At 40.5% G+C, this 15,666-nt stretch overlaps 1 protein-coding gene across 1 annotated transcript in view; it reads left to right on the forward strand.

Annotated features, from left to right (window-relative positions):
* PAPSS2 (3'-phosphoadenosine 5'-phosphosulfate synthase 2) overlaps positions 1 to 15,666 on the forward strand; it is a 47,478-nt gene that overhangs the window by 1,228 nt on the left and 30,584 nt on the right. Inside the window, exon 2 of the mRNA XM_007944044.2 lies at positions 15,201 to 15,318. Within this exon, the coding sequence (XP_007942235.1) occupies positions 15,201 to 15,318 (118 nt within the window). The remainder of the gene's footprint in view (positions 1 to 15,200; positions 15,319 to 15,666) is intronic.

The raw sequence follows: 15,666 nt of genomic DNA on the forward strand, positions 1-15,666 counted from the left end.
TGTTACCTTCAGACTTATCTTGTTAGGGCACTCTAAAATATCTCACCTATTATAGGTTGTCAATAGGTGCTACTTCTCACATAATGTAATTTTGGGGCACTGAATTGCACAGTCAACCAAGAATTATTTTCCCTTATAGTTTTCTTTATACTTGCCTGAGTTCAAGAATCTCATCCAAAGTATGTAGGTACATTTTCCGAAACTCCTCCACTTCCCCAACCAAGTCACAAATGAAGTGGAATGGAAAACCTTGGAATAAGATGTATGATGGAGGAGAGCAAAAGTTCATTCTCTATGTAGACTTAAGCATTTTGTATGTACTGTCACTGGTAATTAGTAGGAAACAGAAAATATAGTTAAAACAGTTTGTCCTGTGAATTGTTAAGCTTTTTAAAAATATAAAAACATAGTGTTAAAAATTGAGTGCTATAACATTTAAAGGAGCTCTGGTAGCATAATGCCTAAGGCGCTTGACTGCTAACCAGAAGGCTGGCGGTTGGTTCAAACCCACCAGCCACTCCTCGGAAGGAAGGTTGGGCAATCTACTTCTGTAGTGATACTGCCTCGGAAACCCAAGGAGGGGTCGCTATGAGTCAGGTCTGACTCGACAGCACATAACAACAACAACATAACATTTAAGGAAACGGATACCGCTGTTCTAAAAGTTGGTGCCAAAGCTGCAGCTTAACTAAATATAAATTTTAGTTCACTAATTTTGCTAAGGGAATTAGTAAAGTATAAAATAGCTTTAATCAAAGGCAACATTTGTAAATTATATAGTGTGATCAAACATGGCCATCCAGAATTTTTCTAGTTTTCGTATACAGAATGTTATGTTCTGGGTATTTGCTTTTTAAAAAACAAATACTCTAAATCCCACAGATCAACCTTTCTATCAATTTCTTATGGACTAAGACTTTTCTCAATTATTTCTTTTTTTAAAAAAAAGTATTTTATATTGTTGTTGTTGTTGACAGTATACACAGCAAAACACAACCCTTCAACTGTTTCTACATGTACAATTCACTAATGTTGATACATTCTTAGAGTTGTGCAACCATTCTCACCCTCCTTTTGATTTGTTCCTCCCCCGTTAACATAAACTCACTGCCCCCTAAGGCTCCTATCTAGTATTTCTAGTGCTGTTGTCACTTTGGACCTATATAACCAAACCCATGGCCATCAAGTCGACTCTGACTCATAGCTACCCTGTAAAATAGAGTTGAACTGCCCCATAAGGGTTCCAAGGCTGAAAATGTTTACAGAAGCAGGGTGCCTTATCTTTCTCCCACAGAGTTGCTGGTAGGTTCAAACCACTGATCTTTTAGGTTAGCAGCTGAGTGCATTAACCATTATGCCACCAGAGTTTATTTGATCCCATATTCAAACAAAAACCGACCCCACTGCCATCAAGTTGACTCCAAGGCTGTAAATGTTTATGGAAGTAGATTATCTCATCTTCCACCCATGGAGCAGCTGTGGATTTCAACTTCAGACCTTCTGGTTAGCAGCCAAATGCCTTACCCACTATGCCACCAGAGCTCCTTATAGATGGTTCTTAAAACAACGTTAAGCCCAAGGCAGATATTTTTTTTACTAGTTAAGTTAAACAATTGTTTGGTTTTAAGAAGATTTCAGGGGATATTTTTGGTTTAGGTTTTAAAGATTATCTCAGGGCAATAGTTTCAGAAGTTCATCCAGGCCCCTTCAATAATCTCTTAACTTTCTTTAAAGTCTATACTCACACAACACAGAAACTGGATTGTTTGGGAATATAAGAATTCATCTACCTGAAGTGCTATCCCAAGCACTTGGGATTTATGTTGTACATGGTAATAATGCATGAAGTTATTCTATAAACCATTGAAATATGTACGTGACATGTAAAATATGTATATAATTCATGTTAAAAAGAAACGTTTGAACTAAGTAGTCACTAAGCAGAGAATACCAGTTAGATGGTTACTTGTGTTTTATTGACTATGCAAAAACATTCAACTGTATGGATTATGACAAATTATGGATAACATTGCAATGAATGGACATTCCAGAACACTTAATTGAGCTCATGAGGAACTGTACAGAAACCCAAAACAGCCATTCAAATAGAACAAGGGGATATGGTTTGAAATCAGGAACGCTGTGTGTCAGTGTTGTATCCTTCCACCCTACTCACTCAATCTGTATGCTGAGCAAATAATCTGAGAAGCTGGGTTGTATGAAGAAGAACATGGCATCAGGATTGGAGGAAGACTCTTTAACAACCTGTGATACGCTGATGACACACCCTTGCTTGCTGAAAGTGAAGAGGACTTGAAGCACTTACTGATGAAGATCAAAGACTACAGCCTTCAGTATGGATTACACCTCAACATAAAGAAAACAAAAATCCTCATAACTGGTCCAAAAAGCAACATCACAATCAATGGAAAAGAATATTGAAAGTATCAAAGATTTTGTTTTACTTGGATCCACAATCAATGTCCATGCAAACAGGAAATCAAACGACGTATTGTATTGGGCAAATCTGCTGCAAATGATCTCTTTAAAGTGTAAAAAAGCAAATATGTCATTTAGAGGACTAAGATGTGCCTGATCCAAGTCATGTTATTTTTAATCTCCTCATGTGTATGCAAAAGCTGGACAATGAATAAGGAAGACCAAAGAAGACATATTTGAATTATGGTGTTGAAGAAAATAGCAAATATACCATGGACTGTCAGAAGAAGGAAAAAAAACTGTCTTGGAAGAAATATAGCCAGAATACTCCTTAGAAGCAAGGATGGTGAGATTTGGCTCATGTACTTTGGATATGGTATCAGGAGGGACCAGTTCCTGGCGAAGGACATCATCCTTGGTAAAGCAGAGGGTCAGCAAAAAAGAGGAAGCCCCTTAAGGAGATGGATTGACGCAGTGGCTGCAAAAATGGGCTCAAACATAGTACAATTGTGAGAATGGCACAGGACTGGACAGTGTTTCATTTTGTTGTATGTGAGGTCTCTATGAGTTGGAATTGACTCAATGGTACTAACAACAACAGCAGTCACTAACGCACTTGATTCAAGATTTTCTCCAATGCCATTTAGCAAAAAGCTGTCCTTATCCATACTACAAAATCCCCAAGGCTTCTATTTCTATAATGGAACAAAATACAGTTTTCACACTTTGAATTTCACATGATGTTCTTCTTCACCATGCTTCTGGAACCCAATCTAGAAAAAATAAAGGGAAGGCTCTCACATGATTTATTTCTCCTAAGGGAATAAGAGAATATTTTCAAGTAAAATGATTGAACCTACTGCAGATAGCAGTGTCTACTACTCAATTCTCTATAGTTTGCACTGTTGAAAAGAACTAGTTATTATAAGTTATATTTGTAGACATGAAATACTATTCTGAATGAAATACTGAATGTTTTGTAAATGGGTGATATTTTCCAACCAGGCACCAGTCATTCCATTTCTTTTTTCAATCACACCATTATATGAAGAAGCAAAACTGAAAGGTAGGTAATGATTGTTGAATTGCTTTGCATGGTCTCATTTGAGTTGGTGTAAGAATTGTGACATTTTTAATATTTGGAAACATTGGAAAAAATGGAATGTCATACTCCAAGTTTAAGAAAATATATTTGAAGATATTTAATCTCCATCTGATTAGACTCTCTTTCTGTGGTCCTTTGAATAAACAACTGTATGTCACCAAACGGTCAACATTTACCATAAAACAAAGATTAGACGCTAAGGAGGGTGTGTTTGTTAACTTGGCTGGGCCAAGTGGTTTTGAGTGGCTGGGCAGCTGAAGGTAGTTATTCCCCATAATAAGATTATAATCAGCTCCATGGTGGAATCTGCTCTGAGTAGCTAGGGAGCTGCCTTGGGGGTGTGGCCTACTTCCAGAAAATAAGGAGAAGTTTTGAGAAAAGTTTCTAGCTTTTGGCACACCTGGACCCCACATTTGGCTGAATCTTCATCTCAGTGGCCTGTAGTGTTGCCTGCTAATCTTGGGATTGTTCCTGGACTTGAACCAGTGGTCTGCCATGATTGCCTGCTGATCTGGGGACTGTACCTGTTTATCTTGGGTTCCTCAGCCTCAGCAATCAGCAGTTGCTTGAGTCACAAATAGCCTCCAGCACTTGGGGCTGTGGTACAGAGGCAGAGCTAAAGCCCAAGGTCAAGGGGCCTTCACCCAGCCCCTAGAGCCAGCACTTTGAACTTGGAATTCTGGCCTCCTAAACTGTTAGCATAGTGGCTAAGACACTTGCCTGCTAACCAGACGGCTGGTGGTTCAAACCCACCAGCCACTCCTCGGAAGGAAGGTTGGGCAATCCTACTTCCGTAGTGATACTGCCTCGGAAACCCAAGGAGGGGTCGCTATGAGTTGGGGCCGACTCGACGGCACATAACAACAACAACAACAACAAACTGTAAGAGAATAAATCTATTTGTTAAAGCCATCCACTTTTGGGTTCACTATAAGTCAAATTCTACTTTATGACACTTAGTAACAACAACCTCACTGGGTAGGATTGATGAATGTAACGTGCTTAGAACAGTGCCTGGCGTATGTTGTCATTGTTAGCTGTCATTGAGTCATTGCCGACTCATGGTGACCCCATGTGTGCAAAGTAGAATTGCTTCATAAGGTTTTCCTTCTGGAAACAGATCACCAGGCCTATCTTCTGAGGCATCTCTGGGTGGGTTCAAACCCCCTCCCTTTCTGTTAGTAGCCAAGTACTTTCCCTTATGCCAACCAGGCACTCCACATTAAAGCTAACTGACTGTAAATCAAAGTGTTTCTATCACCTTGACTTTTCATTATGACTGTACAACTAAATTGATCAATTTCACTTGTCTTAGCCTCTTTCACTTCTCAGAGTTTGATTGCCCAACCTTCCTTCCAGCCTCTCCTCAGAGTTTGAGTGTACAACCTCTAAGAAGTGAAAGAGGCTAAGCCAAAACCAAACTCTGCCGTGGAGTCGGACCTGACTCATAGCGACCCCTTCTTGGGTTTCCAAGGAAGTATCGCTATGAAAGTAGATTGCCCAACCTTCCTTCCGAGGAGGCTGGTGGGTTTGAACTGCCAGCCTTCTGCTTAGCAGTCAAATGCCTTAGGCACTTTGCCACCAGAGCTCCCAGTTTGTACACAGTAGGTATTAAATAAATGTTTTGTTAATTGAAAAAAGAAAATGCGCTTGCTTATTTTTTTCATCCGTGGTGCAATAGCCTTCTTCCCATAGCCTCCCCGCACCCACTCCTTCCCTTCATCCTTCCTTCCCATCCCCTTCCGCCTTCCTAGCTCTGTCCCTGTGCAAATGCTGCCCTCTTGATCTCATATGGTTGATTGTTCTACAAAGTACATAACCTCCTGGTGTTACTGTTCACCTTACAGTCCTGTGTATTAGTTGGCTAAAAGTTGAGCCATGGGGTTTGAGTTTACTTCCCACCTTGAAGGGTGTCCAGGGACATAATCTGGGAGTTTTCACCAGTCTTCATCTGACCAGTCAGCTTGGTCTTTTTTATCATTGTTGTTTCACATTTTTCTCCTACTCTATCTGGGACCTCCTATTGTGACCCCTTTAGGGCAGTCAGCAGTGGTAGCTGGCCACCATCTAGTCCTTCTTGCCTCAAGGTCATGGAGGCTGGGGTTCACATGTTTATTAGTCCTTTCGACTAATTATTTCCTTGCATCTTTGATTTTCGTCACTCTCCTTGCTCCAGACAGGGAAAGACCAATAGTTGCACCTTAGATGGCTGCTCACAGACTTTTAAGACGCCAGTCACTATTCTCCAAAGTGGGATGTAGAATACTGTCTTTGTGAGTTATGTTATGCCAATTAACCTGAGTGTCCCCTGAGACTATGGTCCTGAGCCCTCATTTCCAGCAACTCATTCCCTCACGGTGTTTGGTTTTGACAAAGAAGTTTTCATTACGTTGTCCTGTATACTCTGCAAAGATGGGCGTATTTGCAGCACATATAAATACAGACGTAGAGATGCTCTCTGTCAAACTTATATATATGTGGATGTAGTCCCATTTGCCTTCCTACACCTGTTCAGCTTGAGTGTCTATGTATCCACTCATGGATTGTTATTACAGTTATGCAGGGTTGTGTATGTAATAGCATTAACCTTTGTTGCCTCTAACTCTTATGCTTCTCCCTGTGTCTTCGATTGCCTTGATCAGTTTGTGCTGACCTCCTCTGTACTGTATATTGGCTTTCCCTTCACCCAAGTTAATACATATCTATTCTGTGATTAGTGATTTACCCTTCCTTCCCCTCTTACCCCTGATAACCTTCAAAGAATGATTTTCTGTGTATAAACTTTTTCTTAACTTTTTACAGTAGTGGTCTCATGGAATTTTTATCCTTTTGTGAGTGACTGGTTTCACTCAGCATAATGTCCTAAAGCTTCATCCATGTTATTATGAGGTGTTTTGCAGATTCATCATTATTCATTATTCTTTAAGATTGCATATTATTCCGTTGTGTGTATGTGTGTATAGTTTTTGTTTATCCATTTATCTATTGGTGAACACTTTGGTTGTTTCCATCTTTCTGCTGTTGTGAATAATGCTATGATGAACATGGGTGACACTTATTTTTTTACTGAAGCCATTAGACATACCTCAAAAGAACTTTGAACACTGGGAAACTCATAACTTGACACCTAGTTGCCTGCTTACTCAACCTCTGTGTCCTTCTTTTCATAACACTCCTTACTGTAGTACACAGCAGTCCCTGCCTGTCCTTTCTCCATGTTGATTTTTCTCTTCTAGTCATGCAGAATCAAGGCTGAGGCTCTCTGCCAGGACCTCTCCACCCCACCCCAAGTTCTGGAAGCTGCTTTGGCACTCCTCTTTCTGTGCCACCAATGGGAGTGAGAGGTGGGCCTGGCAGAGAATTTTGAGATACATAGTGCAACCCTGGGCTGTGTGACAAGGCCTACACTCTACAGAGCTCATGAAGCTGACCCTGAGGCAAAGGCCATCCCCAGTCCTGGTAACAAAGGGTTCATGACTTTGGAATAGCTAAGATTAGAGCAATAAGTGTGAAGTAGGATGAGGAGTCTTCAAACTGGTGCATTTTGGGTGGCATACTTCCTGGTTGGGCTTTGGGCCAAAAATAATAATAATTGCAACAATAATGACAACATTTTTTTTTAAAAAAATTGTGATTTGGGTGAATGTGTACAGAGCAAATTCACTTTCCATACAATAGTTCATACACGTTTTGTTTGATGACATTGATAGCAATCTCCATCATGTTAACAGCCCTCTTCCACTTTTTCCCTGTGGTTACCTTTACCCTGTATCTTTTTTTCCTGTGCATTCCTGCCCTCTGAACTATCTCCCTATGCAAATACAGCCCTTCTGATCTCCCATGGTTGATTGTTCTAAGGGTGTACCTACCTGGTATAAATGTTTACCTGATATTTCTGTCTGGATTCTGTGGCTTGAGTTCAATTCCAGGTCCAAAGGGTGAGTAGGAACCATTGTCTCAGGGGTTTCACCACTCTCTATCAGACCAGTAAGCCTGGTTTTTTTATTTTGAATTTTGTTCCACATTTTTTTCCCACTCCATCCAGGATCTCCTATTGTGATCCCTTTCTAACTGGTTGACAGTGGTATCTGGGGACCGTATAGTTCTTCTGGTCTCATGGTCATATAGGCTGAGGTTCGCATGGTCCAGTAGTCCCTTGGACTAATTATTTCCATGCGTCTTTGGTTTTCTTCATTCTTCTTTGCTCTGAATGAGGGGAGACAAATTAATTGTTGCATCTTAGATGGCCACTTGTAAGCTTTTAAGACCCCAGCCACTGCTTACCAAAGCAGGATGTAGAACAATGTTTTTGTGTACTATGTTATGCCAGTTGAACTTGATGTCCCCCATGACCATGGTCCCCAGCCCATGAGTCCAACAGCTTACTCCCTCAGGGTGGTTGGCTGTGGCTAAGAAATTATAATAACTTTGCTCTCTATTAGGTCTATTATATATATATGGACAGTCTTATAGCACATACAAATATGCATGTAGAAATATTGTCTGTCAAACACATATGCAGTTATGGGTATATTCCTTTCTGCTTGGACATACCTGATCATTCAATCTGTCTACCTATGAATCTACCCATAGATTAATGTTTGTTATTCCTGATAATGCAGTATTGTGTATGTAAAAGTGTTTATCTTTGTTTGTACCTCTTGTGAACCTCTCTGTGTCTTCTTTTTCCCTTGGTTATTGTGTTGGTCACTTGCTGTTGGTATATTGCCTTTCCCGTCACCCAAATCAATACTTGTCTCTTACCTATCTAGCAATTTTCCCTCCCCTTCCCTCCCATCCCTGGAAACCAACAAAGAATATTTTATTTCATATGTAAACCTTTCCTTGTCTTTTTACAATAGTGTACTAATACAATATTTATCCTTCTGTGATTGACTTATTTCATTCATCATAATGTCCTCTAAGTTCATCCATGTTATGGGGTGTTTCACAGATTCTACATTATTCTTGGGAGCTCTGGTAGCGTAGTGCCTAAGGCACTTGACTGCTAACCAGAAGGCTGGTGGTTCAAACCCACCAGCCACTCCTCGGAAGGAAGATGGGCAATCTACTTCCGTAGTGATACTGCCTCAGAAACCCAAGGAGGGGCCGCTATGAGTCGGGTCCGACTCGACAGCACGTAACAACAACAACAACATTATTCTTTAGTGTAATAATGACAATAATTTTTAATACTTAATAATTTCACTTTGGGTTATATGTTCTATTGTAGGCAGAATAATGTACTAAAAACACATGACAAGATGCTGCCCTAGGTGTTGTCTGATTTGATCATGAGCTCCACCTTTCTAGACTTACCTTAGAATGGACCCAAATCCCTAGAACACTTCTAAATCTGGGCGATTTTGACCTCAAGCCACCATCATTTTTGCTGACTAGATTAAACGCCACCTGGACCTCATTAGATCCAATATCCTGCCATATGTCTGGAATTTAGTTTGATATTTTATACAAGTAGTGATATTATGTAAGCCTTTCAGAAAAAGAAAATGGAGGTTAGATGTTAGTAACTTGCTCAAGATCACAGGATTAGTATGTAGTGAAACAGATTTCAAACCCAAGTTTGCTTGATTCCAAAGCCCATACTCAGTGCTACCCCCATGCCGGCTGGAGGGAGTTTTTTGGGCCAGTGAGCTAGAAAAAGATAGAGTTTTGTAAAATGTTTCTTAGGGACCCAGAATAGTATGCCACCAACTCTGAATTCTGGGACACTTCCTGCTCAGTGACAGTGGAGGATGAGGTGTTGTTTATACACACAGGGAGACAGGGTTGCAGAAAGGCTGTTTAGGTGTTTTTTTTTTATTAACATGTATTTTGTTTCCTATAGAAAGCATCCTTTTTCTGACATCCGCTTTCTTTCCAAAGCTTAGAACAGCACATGCTCTTTTGAAGAAAGTAAAGATTTCAGCAAGGAAGATTTTTGGCTCTCCTGCCCCTTTGCATTTGAAATATCCTTCAAAACAACCACATCAATTTTATTTGTTTGCCTTTGCTAAAATCAAGGGTGAATTTGAGATAAGTAACAAAAAGAACAGAAAACAAAATGTTCAGTACTGGGTCGTCTGAAAATACTTTATTTGCTTGTATAAGCGTTGCTGAAGTGAAAATATCTTTACAAAAATAAAGTTCAGAGATTAAATATTATTATTTTGGAGTAGTTCCTTTTGGTGGATTCCGAACTGTTTTTTAAAACCAAGAATATATTGGGGAGGCAATTAACAGGATCAGATAACAAAGTTCTCACAGATGATAACCAGTCTGGATTTCATTCTGGAACTCTGTCTGTATGGAGAAGAAATAGCCAAAAGAGAGAGGGGAAAAAAAATTGTAGACAAATTCAGTTCTGGTAGGTGTTCATGTGCAAAGGTTGGCAGCAGTACCTTAAATCTAATATGCTTTTATTGGGATCAGAATCCTTTTCTATAAATGCAGTTATTTTGAACAATACAATTCTACCCTCTGAAATCCTATTACATATGTTCTTGCTTGATTACTTACTTTGTTTGTTTTTTAATGACTCCTCTTTTTTTTTTTTTTTGGTATGTTATAAAATTTAAGTATAAGGAAATGCTTCTCTTAAGTAAATTCCAATGGATGCAAACACCTCTTAAGACACACAGCAAACATTGCCTTTACCCCAGAGGCAGCTGCTGTTCTGAAATAGATTACTAGATTAGTTTCGCCTATGCTGGGACTTTGTATAAATGGACTTGTACAGTATGTACTTGTGTGTAAGGCTTCTTTAACTCCACATAATGTTTTCCAGATTTATCCATGTCACATGTCTCAGTAAACCATTGGCTTTTCATTGCTGAGTAGTATTCCTTTCAAGTATGCTACAATTTCTTGGGTTTTTTTTTTTTTTTCAAATCTATTTTCCTACTGATGAACACTGGAATATTTCCAGTTTTGGGCCAAATAAAGTTAAGAACATTGTCGTGTAAATCTTTTTGTCTACACGTCTGCATTTCTCTGGAGTATATATAAAAACAAAAAAACAAACTCACTGACATCGAATTGGCTCCAACCCATAGGGACCTCTCCTTGGATTTCCAAGGCAGTATCACTATGAAATTAGATTGCCCAACCTTCCTTCTGAAGAGTAGCTGGTGGGTTTGAACTGCCAGCCTTCAGGTTAGTAGTCAAATGCCTTAGGCACTGTTGTTGTTATATGCCATTGAATCGGCCCCGACTCATAGCGACCCCTCCTTGGGTTTCTGAGGCAGTATCACTACGGAAGTAGGATTGCCCAATATGCACTACACCACCAAGTATGTATGACTGGAATTACTGGGTCAGAGAGGATTTATAGGCTTAGTTTTATAGGAAATTGCCCTGATGGTTGTACTACTTTATTCTCCACCATCAACAGATCAGAGCACATCTTTGCTGCCCTCGAGTATTAACAGTGGCAACTCATTTTGGTTTTAATTTGCATTTCTCTGATTAAATGATTGAGCAGTTCTTCATATGCTTACTGGCTATTTTATATCTTTCTTCGTAAAGTGACTATTCAAGTCTTTTGCCCATTTGAAAAAACTGGGTTATCTGTCCTTTCATTTTTGGCTTGCAGGTATTCTTTATCTACCTTCATATCCTTTATAGACACTAATCCCTTGTCAGATCTATATATGAGACTATCCCCTGTACTCAGGGGAGTGGGGCCCCATACACTTAATCTTTGGCATCTCCCTAAAATGATGCCAGAGATTCTGCTTTGTTTAACACTGTATTCCCAGTGCCTAGGATAGCTCATGGCATGTAGTAGGAGCTCAATAAACATTTACTGAAATAACTGATGAATGAACAGATGAACTGATTTTGGGACCAGTGTGGTAATCAAAGTTGTATGTCACCTTGGTTGAACCTGGCTGAGTAGCTGGGCAGCTGGTGGTAGTTATTCCCCATAATGAGACTGGCAGTCAGCTCCATGGTGGGATCTATCACAAGCAGCTGAGTAGCTACTTTGGGTATATAGTCTGCTTCCCGTATATAAGAAACAGCTTTGGGAATGGTCTCCAGCTTATGACACGCTTGAACCCTCCATGTAGCCGTGCCATTGTTCAGCAGCATGCCATGCTCTGCCGACCTTGGGACTTTCAGTGGACTTAAATTAATGGCCTGCCATGTGGTTTAGTAACATTGGGACATTTTATTTGTTGACCTTGGGCTTGTTAGCCTCAGCAGCAGTAAGCTGCCTGAGTGAAGAGATGCCTCTAGCTTCAGTGGGCCAGGAGCAAGAGGCAGAGCTGAAGCCCAAGGTTGAGGGGCTTTCACACAGCCCCCAGAGCCTGGCACTTTGAACTTGGATTTCTAGCCTCCCAAAATGTAAGAGAATAAAACTCCTATTTGTTCAAGTCATCCCATTTGTGGTAGAGTCTTGTCAGAGTGGCACTAGGAAACCAAAACAACCAGATACAATATCCTTGAATTGGATGTCATTAATTAATACAAAATAAGGGAGTGGTAAAGGGGGGCGGAATTTGAGTATCGTCCTTGGACTATAAATATTGTTGATACAAAGAATGCACTTTACCTTTAGGAGATTTGCTCACTCAGGGGAAACACTGCCAGAATGTCTTATAGACTAGACTAGCCTAGTCTATTAATGGCTGGTGGTTCAAACTCACCAGCCATTCCTCGGAAGGAAGATGGGGCAATCTACTGCCATAGTGATATTGCCTTGGAAACCCAAGGAGGGGTCGCTATGAGTCAGGTCCAACTCGACGGCACATAACAACAACAACTACCACTAGTGAGAAATAAGACTTGCCCCCATTCATAAACTCTGCTGTCTAAACTGCTGCATTCTGGGACTACATCCTGCCCATTCCAACTCTTGGATTCTGACCAGATTTGCTTGCTGGATGATCAGAACATCTAGTTTTGGAGCCTTAGAAACTATGGAGTGTACTCTTTCCACACACATGGGGTGTCCATGAGTCAGAATCGACTTGAGGACAACTAACAACAACAAAGGTAACTTAACCTAGCTAATCCCACTGTGTCCTCCACCAGCTTCCTCTTGTCTCCCTCCCACACTGATGATGCCTGTTCCCATCGGCCCTTGTGCTGGGTTCCTCTGGATGCTGTCTGTGACCCACCCCACTGGTGTGCACTGCCTTTCTGAGCCTCTAAGTTTGGCCCAAGGCATTTTCCCCTTGATCCTGCAACCGTCTGCCTGCTATTGATCTGGCTGGCTCTAGCCTCTGTTGGATTTACAGTGAATAGGGAGCTCTAGTGGCATAATCCCTAAGGCATTTGACTGCTATGAGTTGGGATCAACTCAAGGGCAGTGAATTTGGTTTCTTTTTTTTAATAGTGCTCAGCATTCACATTTGTAGTGGACTTTGTCATTTACAGAGTACTTGTATAGCCATTTAGGGAGTTCTAGTGGTGCAGTGGTAGCATAGTGGCTAAGACACTTGCCTGCTAACCAGATGGCTGGCGGTTCAAACCCACCAGCCACTCCTCGGAAGGAAGGTTGGGCAATCCTACTTCCGTAGTGATACTGCCTCGGAAACCCAAGGAGGGGTCGCTATGAGTCGGGGCCGACTCGACGGCACATAACAACAACAGTGGTGCAGTTGTTAAAGTATTTGGCTGCTAATCAAAAGGTTGGTGGTTCAAATCTACCAGCACTCCATGGGAGAAAGACGAGGCAATATGCTTCCTAAAGACTTACAGACTTGGAAACCACATGGAGCAGCTCTACTCTGTCCCATAGGATTGCTGTGAATCTGAATCGACTTGATGGCAGGTTTGGTTTTTGGTTTTGTATGGCCATTATTTCATTTGAGCCTCCAGAGAGCCCAAGTTGGAGCTTATTTTTCTTTTTTCCCAAAGGAGGAAGCATAAAGAAGGGATTTGATTTGCTGCAAAATGAATGTTTCCCACATGAGGCCCAGAGTTTTCTAAGACTTTATGGGTCTTTCTCTACCAATATTGGTGCTTTCTTAGTGCCTTTCCTCCCAAGAGGCTCTGTAGACTTTTCCAGTCCAGAAACCTGGATAAAAGCTATCAGTAGGAATTCAGTTTCCATACCCAAGACATGTGTGGGTAGTTTCCAACTTTTTAATTTAGCCACCATTATGGTGTCCCATTTCCCCACACACACACCCTTTGGATCATATAACGAGCTCTGGTGGTACACTGCCTAAGGCATTTGACTGCTAACCAGAAACCCACCAGCCTCTCCATGGAAGGAAGACAGGACAATCTACTTCTGTAAAGATTTACCTTGGAAACCCAATAGGGGTCTCTATAAGTCGTCGGAATCAACTCAATGGCAGTGAATTTGGTTCTTTGGATCCTATATTGTGTGTGTATATATATATATATATATATATACATACATATATACTGAATGTCCACCAAATCTGTACTTACTGACTCACTTTCTCAACTTTATGCATCAGATACATACCTTCTAGTCAGAATTTAGGATCAGGATCAGAGAATCCATGTGACCTCACTAGGTTGATTTGTCTAACAGCCAAAATAAAGATATGTGATATTTGAATTAGCCTCCAAGCAAATGACTGGTATATTTCCATTTCTACTGGGCTTTTTGAAGGATGGAAACTTCATACACTGACTCTTGGGAGCATGTGGCAGAGTTTAGTTCTTTTGAAGAAGTAGTGCTGGGCCCATACGTTCACTTGGGAACTAGTCTTTCTGCATCACTGATATCTGAGTGGGTGGGAAAGACTCTAACCCTTTACCACTGTGATCTGACCTCTCCCTGTCTCTATGGAGAATGATGCTTAACCAGCCTTACCTAGTATTTCCTCGGCAGCTAGTTGTCTTCAGTTCAAACGTGTTAAAACCTTGGGGCAGAACATGCATTTCTTCTAGAAACAAAGACATTCCCCAAACTATTCTGGACTACTGAAAAGTAGACAATTTAAAATGTCCTGGAGCCAGAACTATTACACAGTATCCAAACCTAGTCTGAATTATACTTTAGAAGGATCATGGTTGCTAAACAGTATCTGTTTCCAAATTACTACAATTAATGAATGTTCCTCTGCATGCCAATTACAGAAGAGGAATTGCATTTAAGAAAGACTGTTAATGTAATTTGTTATTGAATTATAATTTTGTGTTCTTGTTGTTAGGTGCCATCAAGTTGGCTCTGACTCATAGCACCACAATGTACACAGAACAAAACACTGCCTGGTCCCGCATCCTCCTCGCAATCTTTGCTATGCTTGAGCCCATTGTCGCAGCTGCTGTGTCGATCTATTTCATTGAAACTCTTCCCCTTTGTCATTATTTAATAAATTGTGTTAAATGAACCAATGGAATATTATATAATAATTTAAATTACTGAGAAAACTAAAATTCTTATGAACAACATTAAGTGAAAGAAGCACAATACATAAAGTTGGGACATATACTCACAACCATGAAAAATATATACATGTAGATAACATCTTTGGGGTGGTCTGCAGAAATGAAAAAAATGTGTTAACAAGGGCAAGGATGAGTCTTCCTTTTTCAAAATGTCTTTCATGTAAGTTGTTAAATATATCACCTTTGCAATTAAGAGGGCTGAAATGGATTTTTATTGCTTCAGTGAAGAATATTAATATTTTATTAATCAAATATTGTGGTTTGTCTTGTTTTGTAGGAGAGCCAGCAGAAATCCACTAATGTGGTCTACCAGGCCCACCACGTGAGCAGGAATAAGAGAGGGCAGGTGGTTGGAACAAGGGGTGGATTCCGAGGATGTACTGTGTGGCTAACAGGTATGCCATGTTTTATATGCATATAGACCTTTTTTGTTCTTTTATAAATTGAAAGTTAACATATGAAGTAAGTCACACAGTTCTAAGGAAAGTACATGTTTATTTTTACTTTGGAATGGGGCTGAGAACTGTAGTAGAAAGCTTAGGATTTAGACCTCACTCTACCACTAGTAGAAGCTCTGGTAGCGTAGTGCCTAAGGCATTTGACTGCTAACCAGAAGGCTAGCGGTTCAAACTCACCAGCCATTCCTTGGAAGGAAGATGGGGCAATCTACTTCCATAGTGGTACTGCCTCTGAAACCCAAGGAGGGGTCGCTATGAGTCAGGTCCGACTCAACGGCACATAAC

This window comes from Orycteropus afer, unplaced genomic scaffold (assembly GCF_000298275.1).
Source record: "Orycteropus afer afer isolate SDZICR_OR568_19922 unplaced genomic scaffold, OryAfe1.0 scaffold00118, whole genome shotgun sequence".
Lineage (NCBI taxonomy): Eukaryota > Metazoa > Chordata > Mammalia > Tubulidentata > Orycteropodidae > Orycteropus > Orycteropus afer.